Below are 26,475 nucleotides of genomic sequence, written 5' to 3' on the forward strand. Positions count from 1 at the left end.
TATCTAGAAGATATGTTTAAAACTGTTAATGTTGGTACAGACACGGTAATTTGGATTATTCTTCTGCAGTCTCACCCAGTGAGTGGTCATTATGAAGAATAATCTCCAATGAACCTTCCTCATGGGTTAGGAACTTAAGACTGCAGCTTTATGGAATTTGATGCTGTCGTATTGGCTGGTCTTTTTAGGTCAAGTCAAGTATTCTTAATTATTTTCCATTTTGTTTATACTTATTTCATGAGGTGGTGTGTGAGCCGCAAGGATCTTAAGGAACAGTAATGTCTATTTTCATTTGTTTCAGGTTTTCTAGTTTTCATAAAATAATAAAGAAAGTAATAAAATGAGCAGGGAGGGATGTTGAAGCCAGTATTGGACTAGATGTAAATCTTACCCATAAACCAAATGAACTGCATCCCATTTTCTGTGACAGAGGATACCATTATGCAAATCATTCAAATCTGGAACCATTTATTATACATAGATATATGTGTATATATGTGTGTGTGTGTGTGTATATATATATATATATATACATTTTTTTAACATTTATTTATTTTTGATAGACACAAATCACGAGCAGAGGAGGGCAGAGAGAGAGGGACACACAGAATCGGAAGCAGGCTCCAGGCTCCGAGCTGTCAGCAAAGAGCACAACGCAGGGCTTGAACCCACAAACTGTGACATCATGACCTGAGCCGAAGTCAGATGCTCAACCAACTGAGCCACCCAGGCACCCCAGGAACCACTGATTTTTAAGAACCCACGTTATCATCACTGAATTACCATTTGCTCATCAGATTCAAATGTGTAGTCAGAGTACCTCAAATTCTGTAAAGTGCCTCATAAACATTCATACCAATCATGCTTCAAAACTTCACGAGTATTCCTCAACAAGTCAGTAATAATCTTCTTGAATACTATAATTGCATCCCTTCCATAGCATTTTATGAAGCCATATTAAGTCTGTCACACAGAATAAGGTTACAGCTTTCAAATTTTCCAGAAACGCCTTATAGGGCCCTTTCATTTATTTGCCAGTCCTCGAAGCAAACCAATGACAAAATAAATTCATTAACATAATTTCCGAGGAAATGACAGAATATAGTCCAGGCCTCCTGTTTTCTGAATTGCTATGTCTTTTTTCTTTCATGTTTATTTTTGCGAGAGAGACAGAGCATGAGCTGGGGAGGGGCAGAGAGAGAGGGAGACACAGAATCTGAAGCAGGCTCCAGGCTCTAAGCTGTCAGCACAGCTCTTGCGGGGCCCGAACCTGAAACCGCAAGATCATGGCCTGAACCAAAGTTGGACGCTCAACCGACTGAGCTACCTGGGCACCCCTGAATTGCTCTGCCTTAATGCGGGGATGCATCTTGAAGAAGACTGCATGGATCGCACACATCTCAGGGAAACCCCCCACGAGTACCGTTTCCCTGAGAAGCTCTGTGCAGGTGTGAGTGGCAGTGCATCCTGGCTAATGAGGACCCATGGTACCCCGTAGTGCAGATCCGTCATCTAGACATGCTGTTGAGGTGGAGAGCCCTGGATGACAAGCCTAGAAGTGTAGAAGGGCACGCTCCCCCCACCTTACAGTGGGGGGATGCAGCACAGTTGCCAGGAAGCACTTCCGGGTCGACTTGAGCCTAAAGAGACATGATGAGGTGGCATCCCCAAAGCTCCACATGACATCATGCTAGCCTGAAATCTTAAAAGAGGAAACTGAACAAATTGCCTCCTCCTTTCTACAGGGCTCTTCCATTTTACTATCAGGAGCTATTGCAGAGCTAACCTTGAGGGATTTCTGTATTTGTATACTTCCCAAGATAAACTTTTCATAAACTTGTTGAAACCCAGTGATAAACTCATCATAACTCAAGTGAGGCAGCTTCTTGCTGTATAGGCTTGGTGGCTAACTGTTAATTAAAAGTGAAGTGATACCTACAGAGAGTGAAGGCTTCCCTTTTAGGAAATGTAATATGTGGTCCCTCCCAACAGAATTAGATGATACTGTTATACCAGTGACCAAAATGATGATTGTTAGAGTAACGATGGTAGTAACAGTTTGCATAATAATCACTATGCATGCGTTATTTTATTTAATCCTCACCATGGCCTTTTGAGAATGGCACGATTGAAACTCCACTTTACCGATGAGGAAACCGGGGCACCTGGGTGGCTCAGTCGGTTGAGGGTCCGACGTCAGCTCAGGTCATGATCTCATGGTTCATGAGTTTGAGCCCCACATCAGGCTCAGAGTCTGGAGCCTGCTTCGGATTCTGTGTCTCCCTCTCTCTGTGCCCCTTCCCTGCGTGTGCTCCATCTCTCTCAATAAATAAATAAATAAACAAACAAACATTACAGATCAGGAAACTGAATCACTGAAGGACTATAGCACCAGCTCAGCGCCTCTCAGAAAGCGGTGGATCTGGAATCCCAAACAGGGCAGTCTGCTTTCTACCACTTTGCTTCCCTAAAACCCTTTAACTTGCCTATTCACAGTCATCTTTATGTTGTTGCTTTCAGTGGAGGGATCTTATATCTAGGTATGCTATCAAGTTATCAGAAGAAATTCTGAAACACGTTCTTGTTTCAACCCATTGGCAATGATCTAAATCTGGCAAAGAAATATTCCCCTGACATCAACTGTGTTTGAAAGAATCAAGGATTGTATACACTTCTGTAACCACCGATCTCTGATTGATCTCCATCCTGTAATATCATAGTAATCCTAGAATATCCATACATAAAATCTGGCCGCTTTTCTCGTACAACTTCGTTCTGAGATTTCAGTTGATCAAGTAGTAATATATCACACATCATAGGGGGAAGGTCTACTTACATATTCGGGTCAGTAATTTGGGACAGAAAGGATTGCCCTTTTACAAGATGCCTCCCTCTATCCACTACAGAGCCCCACAGCACGAGCTTTTCTGGAGCATATGTAGTTATAAAAAGTTGTCCCTGATGCTTTGGCTTAAATGCACACCAGCTGCAGAAGGAGTAGCTGGAGATCATGGCGCTAAATGCAAAAAGTAATTCTGCAAGGTGTCAGATGATACTGGGCCTCCTCAGCCTTCTGTGGGTAAAATTCTTCCCAGAATCTGTGCTCGTAACTGGAAGGAAAAAACAAATCCAGGGGAGGTGACCACGTGAGTGTATTGGAATGGCAGGTCCCAGTGGCACATAGGCCATGTGAGCTCACTGACAGGTGTCAAGAAGCAGCAGCGAGGTGTGGTCAGCCTCACCGCAAGCCCAGACAGGTAGCTTTGCGACAGCTCTCTGGGAGTTAAAAAGTGAGGACAGATGAATTCCTGCTCGGTCTAGAATGTCCACTCTGAGGATAGTAGCAGGGGGAAGATGAGCCAAGTATGAGGTTGCTCCCAAAGACACTTCAGCCTTTGCGGCATTTTTAGGGCCTTCTTCTCGGGACACAAGTCAAATCCGCCCTATCACCATCTGGTTTAGTGCATACACTGCCATCTCAATGAATTAGGTGCCTCTGTACCAAACGGAATTAGTCCTCCCCTTCCTCTTCATACTAGCTAAGGCCCCATGCAGACTGTCTTCCATCACAGTGGACTCACTCTCGAGTGAAATCAAAGGTGAGAGAGATGTAGAGACCGTGATCTGTTTAGAGTCTAGCCAGCCACTTTCCAGAGGAGGAGCTTACACCTGACAACACATTTGGAGAGAATTCATTTATTCCTTAGTTCACCACATTCAGGATTTTCTAGAGTGATGATGTATGATTGCTTCCTTTGTTTATCACATCGCAGAAAGTATCAGCCCGGGCAGATGTGGGATTAGTACCAATTTCCGGATTGCACTGGCTACCCGGTAATCGAGGCACAGATGCCATGGGATTCATTCATTCATCCACTCAGTCCTTCACTGGTTTAGGGTCATTAATTCACTCTGCATAGTTGATCTTACTCCAAAAAGGATTTGAGACAACTACAGCTTCTGCCTGACATAGATAGAGCATTGCTGGGCTCTACATTGACCTCTTGTAGAGCATTGTCACTCTGCGTTTGATCTTTCCAGCCCCTGAAATCTTGTAAAATTTTACTCCCATAAAAATTTTTTACATATAACTTATTGTCAGATTGGCATACAACACCCAGCACTCATCGCAACAAGTCCCTATAAAACTTTTATTGAGATTTTTCAATACGTGACCAAGTGAGCACTTCCCTAAAAATTGTGACACTTAACAATTCTGACCCTGTCAAGTGGGATCGTTGTGTCCAGTACCAGTGAGATCCCAAGCAGCCACCTGGAGCTAATAACCTCACTCATTGAATGCCTTGCTGCCTTTTCATGTGATGACCACCTGCAGACTTAGAGTACTGGCCTGGCGCCATCTGAAATTCTGGGCTCCCCTTCCCACGGATTGGCCCATTACCCCCTATTTAAGTCCACCGGGGCATCCATTACAAAGTACCCACACACAGGTGGTTTAAACAACAGACATTTGTTTCTCATGGTTCCGAGTCTGGAAGTCCAAGATCAAGGTGTTGGCTGGTGTGGCTTCTCCTGTGACCTCTCCTTGGCTTGCAGATGGCCGCCTTCCTGTTGGGTCCTCCGATGTTTTTTTCTTCTATGAACACATGTCCCCAGTGTCTCTCTCTGTGTCCAAAACCTCTTTAAGAGGACACCGGTTAGATTGGATTGGGCCCTAATGACCTCATTTTGACTTAATCATGTTTTTATGACCCTATCCATAAATAAAATCACATTCCAAGTTACTTGGGTTCAAGACTTAAGCATACAATTTTGAGGAGGCACAACTCAGCCCATAACACTCCCCATCAGAATACCTGGCTGGCTCAGTTGGAAGAGCATGCAACTCTTGACCTTGGGCTTGTGAGTTTGAGCCCCACACTGGGTATGGACATTACTAAACTAAAGGAATAAACTTTTAAAGAAATCTAAGTTTGAAAAACAACCAAACAAAAACTAGGTATCCAGAAATTATATAACAAAAAGCTACCCCCAAAATGGTCTAAGTTTAGAGTATGGGTATATATCACGGTTTAGAAGATAAACAGGATGATATTACAGCTCATCTAGTTTCTTTTTTTTTTCTTTCGCAGTGTTGGGGTTTCTAGATCAAAAGATGTCCCACCATTTGGCCCACCAATTCCCAAAGGAGTAACTTTTCCAAAGTCAGCAGTATTTCGGGACTTCCTTTTAGCCAAAGTAATCAATGCGGAAAACGCAGCCCATAAGTCAGAAAAGTTCCGAGCGATGGCCACTCGAACAAGGCAAGAGTACTTGAAGGATCTGGCGGAGAACTTCGTCACAACCGCCACTGTGGACACCTCTGTGAAATTCAGCTTCATTACACTGGGTGCAAAGAAAAAGGAGAAAGTGAAGCCAAGGAAGGATGCCCATCTGTTCAGCGTCGGAGCAATCATGTGGCATGTAATAGCCCGGGACTTTGGCCAGTCTGCTGACATTGAATGTCTTCTTGGGATTTCCAATGAATTCATAATGTTGATTGAGAAGGATTCCAAGAACGTTGTATTTAACTGTTCCTGCAGGGATGTCATTGGGTGGACATCTGGATTGATGTGTATCAAAGTGTTTTATGAAAGAGGGGAATGTATCCTTCTGTCCTCAGTGGATAATTGTGCTGAAGACATCAGGGAAATTGTCCAGCGATTAGGAGTAAGTACACATCTTGTATTTCCTCCATCCTTAGGTCTTCAATCCCAGATTCATGATGGTGTCCACCGCGGAAATTCCACCACACTTGTGGCACCTAGGGAATGAATTACCATTTTGTGTGGCTACAGAGCTTAATTTTCAATGTTGTGATCTTTTGAGCAGTTGCCGAATACATGAGCGGTGGAGAAACGCCCATTACACACTAATTGGAGAGGAATAATTAAACCATCTTCCAAAAGGGGGGCATCAGGATGTATTTTTATAATATCTGAAGGAAAAAAAAAATACGGAGATTCATCCAGATATTACATGCGTTTGTGGAGACTGACATGACAGTACCCTCCCAGAGGGAGATTACTGGGCACGCAGTTGCCCTTGACCCTATGAATGAGTAACTCCTTTTTGCAACTTCAATTCTGTGCATGTTGATACAGCAGATACTTTTGTTTAGTCTGCTAGATTAAATACATTATTAAGTTGCAGTCACGATTTCTTAAGGAGGAGGTTTTTTATAGAATTACCCATTAAGTTAGACTTAAAAAAATTAGTCATAAAAAAGATTTTTTTAAATGTTATTCTTAGTACAGGACCCCTAAACGATGTCCATGGTGTATAACAGTTATAGTTTGCTCCTAATTTTCACACAGAAAGATCCAGATTTTAGTTTGAGTCTGTCCAACCGGTTATAAGAATCAAATATAGTACTAGGACACAAACGCACTATGACAAAAGAATTTCTCATGTTGAAATCTTCTCCCAAGGGGATGTAGATTTCATTTTTAGAAAAGATTTAGTCAATTGCAGATCACAACACAAGGCGAATTTATGCCCGTTTCCTGCCCTCTTTCTTCCCTCCAAATATAAATCTGCCCTTTGTTATTAGAGACCACGTATTAGAGGCAATACAACCAAGTCAGCGTCTGCTAGCTTCGGAGAAATAATTCCATTATTTGTAGACACTATTTTCAAGAACAGGCCTCCGTGTGTTCAATGGTTATTGGGTGTATATGCGCAAACACAGATGTGATTTGCAGATGATTAAGTATGTGATTAGTTTATGTTCAAGGGGAACTCAGTTATGCTTGGTGAGTCCCAGGTGAGTCGCAGGACGTGGTGTGCTCTCAGCAATATCATAAATACTTCTTTTTAGGAGATCCAGAGTTACAATCTGTGCTCCTGATAATAACAATACAAATGCCACTTCACCACCCGCCAAAATGCACATTCCATAGGTCCTTACCCGTTCACTGTTTTGTGGACCCCATGCTGCCTTTTTCTCAGAAAAGCTGTGGTGTGACTGATGTGACCGAGGTGCCTGATGTCTGAAATATGTTTGAGAAAACGTATTGTGTGTCTAGGGTGACTTAAAATGGGAGGTTTTTGGAAACAAACCAACCCACAGTTAAGAGATTAGAACATAAGGTTGGTACAGGACAGTCACAACAGAAACGAAGAAAGAAGATCCTGTGTTCATAGTGTGCAGATGGTGGGAATGAATGCTAGTTGGCAGGTGGGAGACTGTGCATTTCATAGCAGTGGAAAGTGAAATTCAAGGTGTCTGCTACACAGGTGCAGACCCAGGAAGGAAGGAGAGCTTATACCTAAAGGGACACAGGTGGGGCCAGCTTCCCTGTGACCCGTTCTCAGGGACGCACTCTCAGAAGATCCCACGCATGGTTGAGTGTTTTGCTGTTACCATCTTGAAATTCTGAATAGGTTTTTTTTTTGTTTTTTGCTAGGGGCCCCTGCCTTCTTACTTTGCACTGAATGCCATAAATTGTATTGCCCTCCTGGGTACATGGATAGGAAGCCACCATTTTCCTGTGATAATTGATTCCATGGAAGTTTATAAAGGACTTCAACTAAACAATCCTTTATCCCTTGCAAATGTTAAGCAAGGAGCAGAAGGGATAAAGGAGTAGCAAAAAGCAAAAGTAGGGCAGGTAACAGGTGGTTGGAGGAAAAAAGCAGAAGAGACACGTAGGACTCAGGCAAAGCTTGACTGTTCACTCTTCAGTCTGATACACAATGTTAAATTTCAACTGACAATTGCATTAGTATTTGAAGGAAAGCAGGGTATATGTCATGCATATGTAGCCTTTTGCTAGGAGAGCTTCGTTGAACCAAAGTCGAAAAGGAAATGAAGAAACATTTTATTCAGGTTGTACATATGACAAAAGTCCTCTCCCAACAATTTTAAATGAGGTCAGCTCCGAACGTGGGATGCTTTCATCTTTCAAAACTTCACCACTAAGACCACAATCCCTTGCCCCTTTTTCCTGAGCCCCAGCCTGTCACGTGTGTCTGTGAGAAGTTGATTGGCAACATGCTCACCCATGATGGTAACCATGGAAACCACCCACAGCATCCGACACTGAACCAGCCCCGTCCCACACCAGTACTTGTGCTCATAGGTCCTGTTAAATAGGAATCCATGCTTTGCATGGAAATGGCGCATTTATTAAACTGCAGCTTTATATGTTAGCTCGGTGCTTTTGGGGAGATGGGTCCTCCTGACTTTAAATTTCCCACAAATAAGGGATGCCGTAGTCGTCAAATGACATTTAATGGGCCTGTGTTTTCCTTTCAGTGCCTATAAGTTATTCTCGGTTCTCACTTTCGAGGGTGGCATTAAATGATTGCCAGTACTTTAGCGCACTGTGTGGGATGTAGGCCACCTTTCTTGCACGTTCCTTCGGACCTGCCCACGTTTGAGCTAAACGGTGCTTACCACCCAGGCAAGCTGAGGAGGCAGTCTGTCCCTACGAGAGGGCTTCCGGAGGACAGAACAGAGTGTCCACGGGGCCGGTGCATAAAGAGAGTTGCCCTTCCAAGTGTTAGCCTGGTAGGGGGTTGGGCCATTTTTGAAGTTGAATGAAATTGTCTAATAGAGTGAATGTTTCGTGGGTGACACTTGTCACCGTGTTGAAAGGGTCTGTCCTTTTCCGTTTGCTTCCATCTGGAATGTGGGGTTTATACACTTGAGAGCCAAGTCCGTTGACACAGGGAAGGGGAAGAGGGAGTTATCAGAGCCCATCCAAAGCTCATGAGCGCCAGGTCAGTGGCTTCTCTGTAAGTGCAGGACACCTGTTTCAGAAGCATATTTGCCTTTGAAGAATAAAGCCGCTGTTTCACTTTTGTTATTTTCCCCGAGTCTGATGCCACAGTTAATTCTGGTGAACTCAGTAAGGGCATGTTCTTACCGGGACCGGTGGAGGGAAGGGCTGGGCGGGCCATGTGCGCACCTCTACCTCGGGCCCCGCAGCGGTATGTCTCTCACTGCCTCCTTCCCCCTGCAGATAGTGACAAGGGGCTGCGAGACTGTGGAAATGACCCTGAGGAGGAACGGGCTGGGCCAGCTTGGCTTCCACGTGAATTTTGAAGGGATCGTTGCTGACGTGGAACCTTTTGGCTTTGCCTGGAAGGCTGGCCTTCGCCAAGGGAGCCGCCTCGTAGAGATCTGCAAGGTGGCCGTGGCCACTCTGACCCACGAGCAGATGATCGACCTGCTCCGGACTTCTGTGACCGTGAAGGTGGTCATCATCCAGCCCCACGACGATGGCTCACCCCGGAGGTAAGGCCCGGAAGGCCCTAAACAGCACGTGCCCCTCCTTGACCTCTGCTGCAGGTGCTTTCCAGGCTGCTCCCACTGGGTCCTCAGAAGATGTGAGCACATGCATCTTGGGCTAGGGTTGTTTGGACATTAGCCATGAGAGCAATCTAAAAAGAGTTTTAAAAAAGTTACTAGTGTATAATAAATGATAACTTATAATTCTCTAAGCAATTTATGGGGACACTGACTGGGTAAAAGCTGAGCTATTACAAACGAAAGAGTACATCCCCTGCTCCATCCACCAGGACCATGGAGACCTATTTCTTTTTTTTTTTTTTAAACGTTTATTTTATTTTTGAGACAGAGAAAGACAGAGCATGAGCAGGGGAGGGGCAGAGAGAGAGGGAGACACAGAATCTGAAACAGGCTCCAGGCTCTGAGCTGTCAGCACAGAGCCCGATGCAGGGCTCGAACCCACGGACTTCAAGATCATGACCTGAGCCGAAGTCGGCTGCTTAACCAACTGAGCCACCCAGGTGCCCCCATGGAGACCTATTTCTAAGAGGAAACATTCTTTATGATGTCTCCACCTTCAGCAAGTTAAATACACCACACTGCTTGAATTCCTTCCTATAACATGAAGCCAGTGACTACTAACAAGATATGTAAGTGATCATGACCTGTGTGTCTGAAGGGACAGTGAAACATCACACACACTGTGTGAAGTGACTAGTCCATTCTTGTTGAGCTGGTTGGGACATTCCCGTCAGCTGTCACAAGAAACCTATGCAGAAACCTGTAGAAGCTCAGGTGGATGGGTGGAGAGTAGGGACAGAATGGAATTAGGAAGTGAGAATGTTTATTTGTTAATAGAAAATAACCATGCTCAATATCATGAAAATATTAGGTCCCAAGGGAAAGAATGCTAATTAAGAAGAAGCCATCCATTTGGCTGTGGCCCCCCATGTCCCTTCCCTCTCCAGCTCAAAAGGAACTCCCACGGGCTGCCTGCCCCACTCTGGCTTTTGAGAGATAAGGCATGCTCGGAATTCATGCCCTCGCTGTGTGACCTCGGGTCATGCATCTGCTCTCTCTGAGCCCCATTTAATATCTGTAAGATGGGGATTATGATATTGCCTGCCTCAGACCACTGTCACGAAGGTTACATAAGAATAACACACGTGAAGCACTTAGTACCTTCTGGCATACTCCGTACCCCCACACGTTTTAGGTAAAACTGAAAAATGGGCATGGAGGAGGACACTTGTGGGGATGAGCACTGAGTGTTATGTGGAAACTAATTTGACAATAAACTATTTGTAAAAAAATAAAATAAAAATAATAGATTTAATGACCAAAAAAAAAAGAAAAAATATCTTAAAAGCCTTAGGATATTCGTATATTTTCGTGCTCTAAAAGAAATTCTTATTCCTGGATAGCAGGAGGACTGTACCCATTTCTGGACATACTGCCGTGGCAACTGAGGCCATTCCTGGTACCTTCTCTGTCCTCTCAGCCAGCATTGCCCTGTAGCAGTCTCCGCGATGATAATGTTCCCTATCTTTGCTGTCCAAAACAATAGCCGCTAGCGACATGCAATTGTCACACACTTGAATTGTGGCCAGTGCCACCCAGGAGGCGAATGCTGCATTTCAGTTAAGGTTTACGTAGCCACACATGGCTACTGTTCAGTGGCTTCATCAGCTCGAAAGCATGACCTTTCTTAGAAAACGGACCAGAGGTATATAACCGCCTTCTTCCTCCCTGAGGAATTCTGCAAAAGTCTGTTGCCATTAGATTTCTTACCATTTGCTACCTGCCTGACTTTCTGTGGCCTTGTTTCCTATGTCTGCCCAGTAGGTTTCTAAAATAAAGGTGTAACAAATTGAAATTCTTCTTGAGAATAGCAGCCGTGTGTCATGGGCAATATCCAAGGTGCTCCTGTTGCCTTGCCAGATTCTGTCCCATTCAGTCCGTTTGCTTTCCAAGAATCCCACGAATCACACGTAGTGGTATGAATGCAAAGGAGTCAAAGACACAACTATTTTTATTAACAACAAGACTTGGAGGGGCGCCTGGGTGGCTCATTCGGTTGAGCGTCCGACTCTTGATTTTTGGTTCAGGTCACCATCTCACAGTTCTTGGGATCAGGCGCCGCGTCAGGCTCAGCACTGGCAGCACGGATCCTGCTTGGGATTCTGTCTCTCTCTCTCTCTCTCTCTCTCTCTCTCTCTCTCTCTCTCTCTCTGCCCCTTGCCTGCTCGCGCCATCTCTCTCAAAATGAATCAACTGTTAAAAAGATATTTTAAAAAACGAGACTTGAAACTAGCAGAAGGCAAATCCTTTAGACCTTTGAAGCCACTGTATTGTGTATGTGAAGGGTTTTAAAATAAACCTTAAGCAAGTTTACCAGAAATTTTCCCATATGGTAAGAAGTCTTTCTTCCTTGGATGGAAATACAGATTTATAAATCTGGTGAGACTCATAGAGGTTGATTATTACTATGGAATGAGACAAAAGGGTTACCACGTTTTTTCCCTTTAAGGTAAAAAACAAAATTTCTCACCTATTTATAATTCTAGCCTACTGTTTTTCAGTAAGATATCCTTTAGGCTTTCAAGAGATCTAGTTAATAAAGATGTTAAAATTATCATGTTTGCTATTTAGAACATATGACTTGGAAGAATAGAATTTCCTAGCAAATAATGAATTGTTTTCTTCAGCTCAAACAAACAACCAAAAACATACCATTTAAAAGTTCTGGCTGTTACTTTTCTATCCAAGGACGAGGAGTTATCTCTGCCTTGGTCTGCACGTAATGAATTCTTTCTTTGTTTTAAATGCAAATGCTCTTATTGAAGCTATTCAAGATATTTAGAGATTTTTGCCTTTGTTTCCTCCGTCTCATTAATGTCATTCCCTGAAGATACAGATTTCTCTTCCGATTAACCTGGAATAACTGTCTTCTGCATTTTTACCTTTGCCAGGAACAGAATTAGCTGTGTGCCTGGTAGTGACACTCTGCTTGTCCCTCACCCCCGTTTCTGCAAGTCATGAAGGTTTAAAGCCTCGCGTGTATCATTTAAAATCCCTGCAGTTCAGTCTTCCAATGTTGCGGGCATTTGAATCTGTAAAGTTTTAAATCCAGATTTTTGTCACTTTGGGGTTTGCATCCCGCTGGGGACTGTCTGGGCACCCTAATAAAGCCACTTTGCTGTTTTCAGGCAGCTCTGTGTCCTAAGGAGTAATCCCTGCAGTAAAAGTCCTTTGCCTCAGACCACAGTGCAAGTGCGAAACATCATTTTAAATTTCGTCCATGATCTAGCAAGCTTAGCCTCTGCGTTACTAGACTTTTTTCTTTAGCCTCTGTGTTACTAGATTGTTTTAAAGGAATAGTGGTGGGGGGTGGGGGGGACTTTAAAAGGGGAAATGGGTAGCGTTTTGACTTATTTAAAAAATTAAACTACAGCTTTTAAATGAAACCTCGCTCACTGCTGTGCCTCCTTAACAAAATCTACAAAGATCTGCGTCAAGCTAAAACTAGACATGTGATTGGTGGCATGGACACTTACCACCGTCTTTTCCACACAGTGTCCTGAGGTCTTGTTAGGGAGGGGGCTACAAAGAGACGTTCATGTAAATGTGTGTGTGTGTGTGTGTGTGTGTGTGCGCGCGCGCACACGCGCGCTTGTGCATCTTTAACATAAGAGCCATAGGACAATAAAAATAGCCAAATCAATGAATGGCAAGATATTTCGCTCTTCATAAGCATCACAAATGATAGACTGAAAAATGTTCCAATTCATTTTTGCCGTTTATCAGCTGGATTTTTGTCCTGTTGGCTCTAAATGTGGGGGTGGGGGGGGAGACAATTCACCTCCAGGCTGTCTGTTTCCAGCAGCAGCAGCAGCAGGACAGGCCTATCCCCTGATGGATTCACTTCTGGTTGTTCACAGGTCAGAAGGCGTTTGCTTATGACTCAGAAGCTGCTGGATTAAATGAAGTCTTTAGTCAGGAACGTATTTCTCAAAAGCCAACCGCACACTTTGAAGCCCCGTTCCCCAGCCTAAGGTGGGGGTGGGAATCCCAGCTGTCCCTCGGCTGGGAAGGCAGACGGAGCCATTTTTCCCTGTTCCTTGTGGCGTTCCTGACACACTGAGCGGGGTGGACCCCTTTGGGAATGCTTGTTAAGGGGTGTCGTGCTCCGGGAGAGAATGCATACAGGTGGGAGAGTGAGTGGCAAGAAGCATTTCGGAAATAGCACTCTTCAGATGGAAATGAGGCTTAACAAGGGAGCGAGGGCATTGCCCAAAGGTGAAGACTTGCCGAAGACACGTCATGAATCTCTCCCTGGTTTGGCAGGGGATCCCATTGCCCCGGCCCCTAAGCCTTGAAAGGTAACGGACACTCTATCACTGTTGTTTTAAGGCAAGCACGTCAGTGTGAAAGGCGGATATAGAGGAAGTCAGACTCATCAGAATTTTGCACGAGTTGTTACACAAGGCCAGTGATACAGTAAATATGTCCCCTAAATGCCTTGCTGTGGCGCATCTGTTTCGGTGGGATTTCTCGTACTTTGTTGACATCCCATCCCAGACAGATTATATGATGCAAAACAGTGGAAATGATCTCACGTCACCCTGAATCTCAACCCCTATTCTCTCGTCATTCTCTTGAAACTTTATGCTCATTTTTATAAATTGATTGTACTTTAATTTAAGCTCATCCTGTAAATTGAAGCTTTACCGCTTGGTGCCAACCATTCAACTCCCCAACGTACACACAGGAAGACTGGGAAGTAGGAAGAGGAAAGGAAACTCAGTTTTGTCAGGTTAACATTTTGGAGGGAGGTCTGTATATGTGAAGTAGGCGGTGAGTTCAAATCTGGGCCATTTGGTTTCCAACCGATTTGTCTGGAAAAGAAAAATCCGTTACATTTGAAAGGAGTGTTAGTGTGAGCTGGGAACAGGTTCTGCGTCCTCTCACCCCCTCCCCACAGTGCAAAGTTCAGCGTCTTCTCCCCCTGTCTGAAGTAAGAACGTTGCATTTACAGAAGGAACAAAAGCTGCGTGGCCTTGTGTGTTTACTCAGTCATTCTCTCTTTCACTCTTAACTGGTTTATGCCACAAACTTTGCCGGACACTGAGGCTATTCCAATGGCTGGGACAGTCCTCATATTTCCTTCCCTGGACTCTTTTCATCTACTTGGCATTCTAAAATACAGTACTTCCTGGGGCGCCTGGGTGGCTCACTTGGTTAAGCATCTGACTTTGGCTCAGGTTATGATCTCACGGTTCACGAGTCTGAGCCCCGCCTCTGCTGACAGCTCAGAGCCTGGAGCCTGCTTCAGATTCTGTGTCTCCCTTTTTCTGCCCCTCACCCGCTCATGCTCTCTCTCTCCTTATATAGCAAAAATAAATAAAAACATTTAAAAGTTTAAGAAAACCATAAAATAAAATACAGTACTTCTAATTCATGTTCCTGCTGCCTAAAAACAGATTCTCAAACTCCAGCAATAGTGCGTTACTCAATGCTCTGTAACTCAGTGCGGAAAACGCTCTCACCCTCTCCAGCCAATGACTGACACTTCAGCGCTCCTGTTGTCTTAGCAGTTTGAGATCTTGGAACGTCACTGACATTGTAAGAGGAGCGCAGAGGGTGACCATGAGCATGAGCATTGCGTTAGGCAAATAACAGGCACATGTGTGAAAAGCAGGCACCACGCTGCAGCCCTGGGCACCCAGTGAGTATATTGTCTCTCACGGAAATACATTCATCAAACACCAGGCATCAAAGAGCTATTGAGAATCTTCTGCGTTTCACTTTCAAGTATGTGATGCAGTAAAACGCTATTCCCGGTGTCGGGCTAAGAGAAAAATAAGAAGGAGGTTGGCTTCCTGAAGAACTTTCTGAGCCTGTGTTTTGAGTTGAGCAGGGTGCTGGGTGTACAGCAGGTGAGGAAAGAGTGGAGCAGAAGCCAATGAATTATTTAGTACCCGGTAGGCTCCTTTCCTATAGCCTATGACACACACCTTTTCAATTCAAGACCTTTATTCAAAGGGCTTGGCCAAGTGGGTTTCTGGTCCAGATGAGTCTTTTTCTAGGTGCAGTCTAGATGTCTTTCCATCTATAAATTAAGGAAATATGTAGAAAAGTGAATTAATATTTCATGTCGTATCTATTTCATATATGACACAGCCCTAACCTTTACAGTAAGGTAGGCTTTGTGGTTATCTCCCTGTTGGAAGCTTCTGATTTTTTTATGCAACAGAAAGAAAGAGTTTGTGATTCAAGTGAATGAGCATCAATTACCCCTGTCACCTTGTTGGATGATTTGGAGAGAGTCTTTTAGCTATTAGCAGGCTATTAGCATAACAGGCATTAAAATGATTAAAATATCAGTGATTACTTCAATCCCTAGGGCTATAAAAAGGTTCTTTTACAAAGTGCATAATATAAAAGAAGCAGGTAGTTCATTTGAGGGGATCCATCTGCCTTTGTTCCCAAAGATTCTCTTGGCTCCTCGTGGAAACCGTAACATGATAAGGCCCACATTTCTATTCTTAGATAGTTTTTTCAAGGGGATGGCCAAGCACTTGGGAAGGAGCACTGAGCTAGGAGTCCAGGTTCCCATGTGAACCTGTCCCTGATTGGTTGTATCCGTTTTCCAACCTGTGTGAGCCTTCTTCTAAAGATGGGAGATTTCCTTTGTACTATCTCAGTCATTTTTGTGAGATTGAAATGCTGTGGAGTGTGTAGACACTCAAGCTGTGGGTTGGAAGTCAAGGGTACATTGCAGTATGTTGTAAGGCTTTCTGGTAGATTATTGGGTTCAGTTAAAGGTTCTCTGTGATGCAGCCAAGAAAAATAAAACCAAAAGGCAGCCTCAGAGCACAGTAAATGCAAGTTACAATTATGTGATTAAGCCGTGGCTGCGAGGTCCATGGTTTACCTTGTGCAGGTCCCACTAACTTATCCAGCCGCCCCCCCCCCAAATTTTTTTTTTTTTTTTAGGACTATAACTTGTTTCTTTAAGTCTTCTCAGTGTTCTGGGCGTTCAGTCTCATTTTGCTACTCTTCAGAAGTAGTCTCCCTGTTTATCATCCCCTAGAACTATTCCCCTTCTTAGTTTTAGCAGCATAAACTTCACGTGGCTGACTTGCATATAAGATGGAAAGAATCAAGGGACAGGATCATGATGTATAGTTCTCTAAGTGAATGTATGTACCCCAAAGGAATTCCGCAGCTCTACAGTTTTCTCCAATTCTGATTGTTATATACGCTTTACAATTCCAGAGTTCTATAAATCTGTACGTTATCTAGAAAGAACCTTCATGACCATGTATATGCCTTTTGCTGCTTAATATTAGCCTTTTCTCTTTTGTAGAAGGAAAAACTAATGTATCTATTTGTAACTAACTTCTTTCTTGCGAAGCCAGCACTTCAGAAATCTTCCATACCTCCTATAATTGAACACGGGGTCCAAAGGGACTGTGCTGTTTCTAAGCCACACATTGACAGCTTTAGGTTTTGAGCTGAGACCCCAAACTGTGTGGTTAATGGAGAACAGTGTGATTCAGTGAGAGGGTTCCTGGTGGGAACAGGTGGAGACAAAAGACTGCCATGGCGGGGCTGGCCGGAGCCATCCGAGATGGCCTTAAGAGTAAGGCTCGAAGGTGGAAACGATCCTTCAGAACTGAGGCCTCAGCCTGCCCAGCACTGATTCTGCTCCAATGACTGATGACCAAGGGAGCGTTCTTCCAGGAAACTGGGGGTGTCATTTGAAACGAGTCAGTCTATGTGGGTGGATGCTTGCTTGGGGGCCTTGCAGGGTATGTCTGAAGTTAGGGGTGCATAAAGGCAGTGGCTGGCAGTGCAGGTGACCCCGATGGGCACCACCTCTTTGCTGGCCACGCCCAGAGGCTGGGAAGCAATAGTGGCTGTTGACCCAGAATCCCGCTGGTAGGAAACCACTCCAGGCATCAGGAAGCAGGGAGAGTGCTGATGGGCGCGGATGCAAGGAAGTCAGTGAGCATCCCTTGCCCTGAAATTAGCCATCCCAGGAAGTCACCACCATGCCAAGTTCAGAAGGACAAGGAATAGCATTCTTCAGAGGAAAGCAGTTAAATGTAGGATCCTCCGAGGGCTCCAGCAAGTGGAATTACAAAAAACTACGGTTTTGTAGTATAGCGTTTTCAGCGAGCACAGTTTTTATGACTATTTTGGTCCAAAGAATGTTTTGCCTTCCGGGATGTACTACAGAGCGAGATTAGGACCAGAAAAGTTACTGGCTAGACAAGCAATGTTAAAATTTGTATTTATTTTTGACCCTGACATGGAGCATGTATTGATCTTTACCCAGCATGTTAATCAGAGGCAGAAGCAGGTGACATGAACATTTGTATTTGAACAGTGAGGAAATCGATACGCTTCCATGTAAGTGATCTCACAGCCTTCCTTCTCTAACATCTTCGAGTGTCTCCTCGTTCACAAGCAGACTGTGAAAAGTGTGCCAGGAGCTAGAAATACACTTCACATCCATGGACTTGATTTGGTGCGTGTCAAAAGCGAGCCAAGGGCATTTATCGGTGAGGTCTGAATTTGTACCCTAATGCAGGAAAGCTAAACAAACAAACAAAAATGTTTCAGTTACGCACAAGACTAACAGCTCACTTTCTGGGGAATGCCTTTTTGTGCGGGGTCTTTTTGCATTTGGTCACTTTGGGGTTCAGTGGGTCTTTACTTAGTGGTTAGAAATACGTGCTGCATGCCCCTTCACACAGCACCAGGCTTGATGCTCCAGAGGAGTGGGGACCTCGCGCCTGGTGTCCCGCACTATCTCACCATGGACACAAAAGGAGCGCGTGCAGGGACAGGTGCAGATGTGGATGGCGTGCCCGTACTCACCGCTGCAGCAGGACCTCTGATGTAAGCCAGTAGGCAATTCTTACTTGAGATCTCTTCCCACCTCCCTAAACCTTGGTTGAATTTTCTATACATATCCCTCCAGACACTGCTTTTATAGAGAGAGCTGAACTGTGCTTGACTAGGTCTGATAATATGGAGAAATTAGTGGCATTTATTTGATACCTTAGTCCCAGAAGCGAACAAAGCAGAAACCTAGGGTGTGTAAAAGCAGTTGTTAATAAAAGTGTCGCGTACTAACAAAATTCATTTTGATTTTCAACTAAAGCTGTTTTTTTAAATACCTGTTTGTATTAGGGCAAAAGTATACCAGTTTTTAGCATCAAAAAGGCCATTTGCATATGATATCATGCAAGAGGTTGGAAATGAAATAACTCCACCTCGAATCCCCCCTCAACCTCATGCGTTTGCACGCGCTTGGGTCAGCACTGTCTAAAATATTAGCCACGATTATGCATTTGTGTAATGTTTTCGCTCGAAGGTTCAAGAGAAATTACAATGTCTCATTAAAGACTGCAATCTCTGAGTGTGAATTAAATATTCCACACTCCTCAGCCATCTGTCTTCTTTTTGCTTCTTTTTCCTTTGAAGCCAGCCCAGTAAACTTAGACGCTGGAAAGACACATTGCCCTCTGGTCCACAAGACTCAAGGTTCATGTGCCTTTCATTTTCGATATAACTCCAGGACCTTTAACTTGGGCAGGTCTCCTTCCTCTTGGTGTTCACAACTGCAGCACTTGAGACACCTGAATATCAAATGACTTGCTTAGAGCACCAGATAGGACCAGAGACAAGAGTAGGTTTTCTTGAGGTTCTGATATGACCGTAACATCCCACCTTTATGATTTCTAATTAGGTTGTTGGTCGTACGGGTGAATCACTAATCAAGGGGATATGTCCTCTGGTGAAGTAGACAAACACTTGGAAAGAGCAAATCCATGAGTAAAAATTGCAGAGCCTTGCCATTTTATAAAAGAATAGTAATAGCACCGCAATCCAGTGTAAATCTGGACTTACTGTACTCGAGCAGTAATTTAACTAACACATTCAGTAAAACCAGAGTAGTATAAACTTGCTCAGGTAAGAGATGAATTTTGCTTTGGGAGAAGGAGAGTTTGGATGAAATATGATGTGAAGTTTAATGAAACAGGTGTAAGTGTCTCTTTCCGATGGCTTGTTCAGTCTACTTCTCTCCTCAAAGGGTAGCATCAGTGTCCATGTGGTTTTCCAAGCCAAAAAGCAGGCCACTGGTTTTGATCCCTACCTGGTTCTTCCTCCCAGGCTCTAAGTACTATTGACTTGACAGGTGAGCAGTAACTTTCATCCAGGAGTGCTGTGGAGAAGAATAAAGCCATTCTGTCCCCAGCCCTCTGTGTGAGGCCGGCCCCCCTCTCCTACCTCCTGCCCCCCACCCCAGAAATTCAGGATCTCCTCTGTAACCCAAGAGTTTGAGTTTGAGTTGAATAAGGATGTCTGGAAAGAAAACGATTATCAAGGTATGATTGACATAACCAAGCTGTACACGTCTAACGCATACAGCTTAGGGAGTCTGGAGATGAGTAGACACCCGTGCAACTATCATCACAATCAACACCATAAACCTATCCATCGCCTCCAAAGGTTTCTTCCCATCCCGCACACGTATGTGCACGTCTCTTGATGTAGACCTTTCTTCACTCCCCACACTGAGCACTCTGTGGACCTTTTCATCTGGTTTTATGTATCTTTTAGTTCTGGAGATTTTCCTGTATTGTTTCTTAATCATTTCCTCCCCACCTCTCTCTTTTCTCTTTCTGGCACCTCTGTGAGGTAGATGTTAGACTTTTTGGATTGACCTTTAATTTTCATATGCTTGCTTTCTGGTAACATTTTGGGAGGTCGCCTCAGTTTCCCTTACACATGTCTTCGTGGACTTTATTATTTTGTTTTTTGGATTTTTTTTTTAAATAGTTTATTGTCAAGTTGGTTTCTGTGTAACACCCAGTGCTCATCCCCACAAGTGCCCTCCTCCATGCCCATCACCCCCCTTCCCCTCTCCCCTACCCCTATCAGCCCTCAGTTTGTTCTCAACATTCAAGATTCTCTCACGGTTTGCCTCTCTCCCTCTCCCCAACTATTTTTCCCCTTCTCCTCCGCCATGGTCCTCTGTTAAGTTCCTCCTAATCCTCCTATACGTCGAAATATATGATATCTTTCCTTCTCTGCCTGATTTATTTCGCTCAGCATAACACCCTCAGGTTCCATCCGTGTTGCTACAAATGGCCAGATTTCATTCTGAATTTTAGCTGTCATGTTTTTATATTTCAGAAGTTCCTCCTTCACAAAGGATATGGTTGGTCAGTGAGCCTCACACAGGGTGATTGGGTGGCTTACATTGGGGTGATCAGCATTCTGAAGCTGGGTTTGGAGGAAGAAGAAATGACTGTGGGTCTCATTTTCCAGTGAGGTTTTCACTTAACCTTTTGTTTTCCTCCATACTTTCCTTGGTGTCTGGATCCCTCAGGGGCCCTTCCCTCCACCATTGCTCCTGCAGGGTGTGGTAATTGCCTGAAGGGACCTGGAGCCGCCTAGTGTCAAACTTTTCTGTTTAGTCTCCTAAATAACCTCCACCTCTTACACGTTCTCTCTCACTCTTGCCTCCTGGGATGCCTGATGCTCTCTGTCCCTGCACCTGTTCGGGGCTGTGGGAGGGGAATGGTCTCGTCTCTCCTTGTCTCCCCCTGCACACCCTTGGGTTTTGCCTTCCTCTGCTCCGTGAAACCATGAGCGCTGTTCCATTGGCCCTTCATCTTTGATGGCTGGATTTTAGAGTTTTAGTTGTCTCAGCGATTGTAGATGGGCACGTTTGTTTCTATTTCCTGCTCTCTTTGTTCTTGCATTATGATTTAGACAAGGCGCTAGAACGTTCCTCTCCCATCCTGAGAATGGAGGTCTCCTGTTTTTAAAGAAACACACGTTACCCTGATAGATTTCTCAGAGGGCGAATAGTAGCAAGTTTTTATATTGAGCCTGGAATGTCTGGGGAGAGGCACCCACCCAGGCTTCCTGTGTCCTTGCCGAACTGCACCAGTTGGTTTGACGGGCCAACTTCGGTCAAGTTAATAGTACTGTGTGCGCTGTATAATTAGCAAAAAACTTGAGGGATGCCTCGCTTAAATCGTATGTCGAGGCTGACAGGTCCTGAACGGTCATTTGAGCACACGGGAGGGCATTCCAGGGGATGACATTCTGGGAGCTGGCACGCTAGTGGAAGACAGCGACTGTGGTATTAGGAGCCACGCGGTGACAGGACGGGCACACGGGCTACCCCTTGACCGTGACAGCATCGACCAATTTTGCTTTTCACCATTCTCAGACTCCATAGAAAAGTGACCTGCAACTAATTCCTGGTCCTATAACTGTGCTTCTCTTGAATCTGTTCAGATTGTATACAAGGCATTTTTTGCCTGTGAAAGTGTATTTATTGCCTGTGTTCACTGTGCATGATGCCACACGTGCAAATTGATTAATGATAGATTCGAGCCTGACAAGTTTGTGAATGACGTAGAGAGACAGGATATATGCATGAAATGCCTAATGCAATATCTGCCGATTAACCCGAGCCACTGGTGTGCTACTGGATCCTACTGGTTCATACTGGAGCATTGATACAGGCGCCAGAAGCCAGGGATGCTCCTGAGGGCATAGCTCTCCTTCCTCCTCTGTGAGCCGCCAGTTCCGGGCTGAGCCTCCCTCCCTACTTACCCGCTCTTCTTGGCCCCACAGAGGGTGTTCGGAGCTCTGCCGGATCCCCATGGTGGAGTATAAACTCGACAGTGAAGGCACCCCCTGCGAGTATAAAACTCCCTTCCGGAGGAACACCACGTGGCACCGCGTGCCCACGCCCGCCCTGCAGCCCCTGTCCAGGGCCTCCCCGGTCCCCGGCACGCCCGACCGCCTGCAGTGCCAGCAGCTGCTACAGCAGGCGCAGGCTGCCATTCCTCGGAGCACCTCCTTCGACCGGAAGCTGCCGGATGGCACGAGGTAACGCAGGGACCCTTGCCCCAGGGACAGCCATCCTCAAACTCTGGGCTAGAACTTGACATTCCAGGGAGGGACTTTTTCTTTGGCTTGATCGCTTCTGATTTGGCTCGTTCTGAGCAAGCTGGCAGGCCCTGGATGCGGTGGTGCCTACGATCTGTCCCCACCCCTTGCCCAGAGCGGTGCCGATCGATGACGCGATGGTCCTGCCCCAGATGCACCCACCGGTTCTGCGATCTCCTCTCTCGGTCCTGGTCCTCCTCTCACCTTGCCCCCTACACCATCCGGGGCAAGATACCCGAGAAAGTATTCTCCACGAACCTCTAGATGAGTGCAAGCAGTTTTAAGTATAAATAAAACTGCAAAATCAGCGACTAAATCCCATCTTCCGGATGTGTCTGGTATTTTAAGAGGTCCCGAGGTCAGTAGCACGTCTTCACTCGTTCCTCTTATTTTAAGCAAATTGAGTTAAATGTGAAGTAAATTTTTCGATGACAGAACGCAAGTGTTTAAAGGTTCAATACTGTGGCCTTAGAAGCTGGTGAGAATTCTTAGGTGCATCACACGCATTAGGTAGGCTTAAACGAACAAAGAGGTAAATTTGTCTTTCTGTTGTTAGAGCAGTTAATTTCTCCTGCTTTAGTTTTCATTTTCTCGTAACTTATGGGCCACGGAGAGGAGCAGCGTGTTGGGCTCTGATATCTAACAGAGCGTTGGAGGCAAAAAACGCGGAACCCAGCTAATGACGTCATGTCCACCTCAGCCTGTTCCTCACACCCTCCCCTGCCCGATTTCCTCATCTGAAAAATAAACTTAGTAATAATAGAGGACCTTGTCAGGGCATTATGAAGATTGAATCAGTCAATATTTGCAAAATGCTTAGAACCCTTCCTGGCACGTAGTAAGCCTATGTAAGTATTAATGATAATTAGTAAGATTAAAACATGAGGTCTTTCTCCAGTTTATTCTTTATATAAGATTGAATGCAGGAACGATGTTCCTTTAACTTAGCATTAAATTATCTTGGCTCTGGGTCTCCTCACTCGGATGTCTGTGGAGTTTATAAACTCCCCCTTTTCAAAGAAGAGCACATAGGTAGCCCAGGTTAAAGGGCAGCATGTGGAAAGGAAGGGGTCTGCAGAGCCTCCCTTATTAATGCAGAATTTAGTAAATTATAGGGAAAAAACCTGGAGCATTCTAGCAGCAAAACGGAAACCCATCAAGCACATCTTTATCAAGTGAGTTCTCATGGGTAGTACTTATCTTTGTGTATCTGAAGTAAATAGGATTGCATTCAACAGATGTATGAAAATAAAAGGCTTTGACAACTTAGGGCTTTCCCTCCACATCTGTTTCAAATATAGGACCAGAACGTGCCTGGCATTAAGTCTTATAAAACAAGTTGTGGTAGGTAATGTTTTCATAATTCTGTGTTCGTGGGGTTTGTTTGCTGCCCCTCCATATTTCGCTGGAATCATTACCTGCACTTTAAGTTGTCAGATGGTGAAGGCTTATTCCTGCCACGACTCCGTCCTGTAATAAATGGCCACCTGATGCCTCTGACCCCGCCAGCTCTTGGAGTATGTGTTTGTGCTTTATCCTGTTTCACGCTGCAATGCGGATTTCTTCCTTCATCGTTGTAAAATGAGTTTATTTGTAAAGCCGACTGGGCCGGGTCACCAGGTTGGCCACTCTACAGGCCCCGCGGTGCCCCGTTAATAATTCCAGTTCGTATTTCAGAAGTTCGCCCAGCAACCAGTCTTCCTCCAGCGACCCCGGGCCTGGCGGCAGTGGACCCTGGAGACCACAGACGGCGTATGACGGGTACTGCTCAGTCTTACCTCATTGCTGGCCCCTGGGCAGGACCCGGTCTGTGACTCCCTGAAGCCTTTACTGTGTGCCCACTATATATGAGGCCACTGGGCGGCGGGGGGGCGGGCGGGGGAGAGGATAAAAATGCCAGGCAGGCTTCTCAGAAGTCCCTCATCCAGGCCAGAAAGCTCATCGTGTCTGTATGCAGAGCTCATTTGTCCATATTCTGAGCCTGTCTGTTTTTTCACCTTCATAAGGAAAGTCTTTCTGCAAATGAAGGGTTTGGGGACTCCAGAGGCAGTGGCCGTCGGGAGTTTTCCCCTCACTTAAATTGCTGACGAGGAGCAAATTCACAGCCTCTCTTGGAAGTGCTTTTTCTCTGAGGCACAGCCCCCCATCAGAGAAGGCAGGTGGAGCACATGACTGTCTTCTCCTGCCTCCTGTTTGAGAACAGTGGGGGGTTGGGGGGCTGCTCACACATGCAGCTGGGGACCGTCCCCTGTAGCATGTGTGTATGAGTGTGGCGTCCAGGAGCCAGCAGGTCAGGTGGAGCCTCAAGACACCTGGGGACTGCAGATGCTGAACTGACAGAGAAACTCAAGAGAAACTTCCAGCAAATCCAGGGACGAAGGGGGTGAGGGTGGCGCTACTGCAGCATCTTCTGCATGTACTGCTGAGTGTGGAGAGGAGAGAAGAGCCAGGGCAGAGAAGGGACTCGCTGGGGGGACGGCAGCTTCGGCAGCTTCGTTACTGCTCTTGCAGGTGCAGAGGGAAGTGTCCCTCCCTGGACCCCCTGGTTTAGGCTTAGACGTCGGTGTTTGCAGTACGTTATAAGTGTTGCCTACCTTAGTAATAGACGGAGTTCTTAAAAGAACATAAAGACTTTTTTGCAATTGAAAGGCAGAGAGGAGCTGCTTTCTGTGGGTTTTGTTATTAATCAGTGGAAATACCATTTCTGGCTTCTTCTGCAAACCAGCATCTGTAACCAGATACGGTAGCATGAAGAAGTTTCCCTTCGTTTATTTCTTTCGTAGAATTACATTGCCGTCTTTGGCGCTTTCATACCACGGAGTCCACTGGGATGTAGTCTGGAGGCGAACGGTCTTACTTTCTTTTCCTTAAAAACAGCGAGAGGAGAAGGTCAGGGCCACCTGTTCTCAGCACGAGAGACAGCAGAACGAATCGAAATGGAAGCCGTGAGCTCCTCCTGGGCTGCTAGGGGACAGGCTTTCTGACCCCGGACCGCCTTCCCGCCTCTTGGCATCGGCACCCCTTTCACATCTGTAAACGGCTGGCACCCGGGCGCCTCTGTTGAGCCAGCGGTGAAAGCATAGAGTCCCCGATTCCAGCTGCTTGTGGCTCCGCTGGCGGGGCAGGGCCAGCATGCGGCTTTTGGGGAGGGCTCCCCCAAAGCCCGTCCCGGGGCAGCGGTGGATGCCCGGCCGGCGGGCCACTCAGCTCTGTGGTTTTGCAGATGCCAGTCCCCTCTGCTGCTCGAGCACCAGGGCGTGGGCCCTTTGGAGTGTGAAGGAGCCAGGGAGCGTGAGGAGACGCTGGAAGGAAGCAGGCACCTGGGTAATGAGAAACCCGGCTGGGACACGGCCCCCCCTCCATGCCCCTCTGTGCCTCCTGTCACTTGTTTACTCGTTCCTTCGTCCAGCCCACTTGGGTCTCCCACGCCGCAGGGGTGGTTGGGCATGTGGTACCTACGGCAACGGAACTTTGACCTTCTGGCGGTGGCTCTGCCTACCCTCAGGGTGTATCCATTGGTGAGAGCAGAAGGGTCTAGAACCACCATCCTGCTCCTTGTCTCCAAGCCTTTTTGTTCGGCTTCTGTGTTGCTCTGCGTTCTCGTTAACACTGGAAATCAGAGACTCTGCTCTTCTCTCCCTGTGCGACAGAAACCAAATGGCACGGCCCACCATCCAAAGTCCTGAGTTCCTATAAGGAAAGAGCCCTGCAGAAAGATGGAAGCTGCAAAGACTCCCCCAACAAGCTTTCCCACGTAAGTCCTCCATCCGTAAAGCCCCTCTCACGTGGCTGCACCTCCTGCACCTCCGCACACATCATGTGAGAATCTGGGGACTCTCAGAAGCCAGTCGTCTACTTCACTGGTCTCTTGGAAATCCTTGGAAATTCCTTCCCTTAGCTCTCTCAGGGCCTCCCCTGGAGTCAGCCTCACCATAGCCTTTGAATTCCACCTTGACACCCCCCTAACGGTGGTTTCAGGCGCCTTTAGGAAGACAGGGCTAGGCATAGGCGTGGGAATGTCCTTGTGTGCTAAAAAGGTCGGGCAGGGGTGGGGGGTGTGTACTTAAGGATCTGACGGATGGCAGGAGGGAGACCGGGCCAAACCACCGTGTGACAGACCAGGGCATGATTCATGCTCATGGTCCCAGCCCTCGGCTGCTGCTTCAGGTCTTCTCAGTTTTCCCAGGCTCTGAAGAGGAGCTGTGTCTATATGAGCCCCTTAGTTGGAGACATTTATTGGTCTC

General features: G+C 45.9%; 1 protein-coding gene across 3 annotated transcripts in view; it reads left to right on the plus strand.

The window, feature by feature from the left end:
- Positions 1-26,475, plus strand: part of SIPA1L2 (signal induced proliferation associated 1 like 2) — a 228,323-nt gene that overhangs the window by 160,494 nt on the left and 41,354 nt on the right. For all 3 annotated transcript variants that reach the window (XM_039248839.1, XM_039248841.1, XM_039248842.1), the window contains exons 9-14: positions 5,094-5,670; positions 8,970-9,244; positions 21,914-22,171; positions 23,909-23,992; positions 25,455-25,555; positions 25,882-25,985. In XM_039248839.1, coding sequence (XP_039104770.1) covers positions 5,094-5,670; positions 8,970-9,244; positions 21,914-22,171; positions 23,909-23,992; positions 25,455-25,555; positions 25,882-25,985 — 1,399 coding nt within the window. The remainder of the gene's footprint in view (positions 1-5,093; positions 5,671-8,969; positions 9,245-21,913; positions 22,172-23,908; positions 23,993-25,454; positions 25,556-25,881; positions 25,986-26,475) is intronic.

This window comes from Hyaena hyaena, unplaced genomic scaffold (genome assembly GCF_003009895.1).
Source record: "Hyaena hyaena isolate Hyena2069 unplaced genomic scaffold, ASM300989v1 scaffold_319, whole genome shotgun sequence".
Lineage (NCBI taxonomy): Eukaryota > Metazoa > Chordata > Mammalia > Carnivora > Hyaenidae > Hyaena > Hyaena hyaena.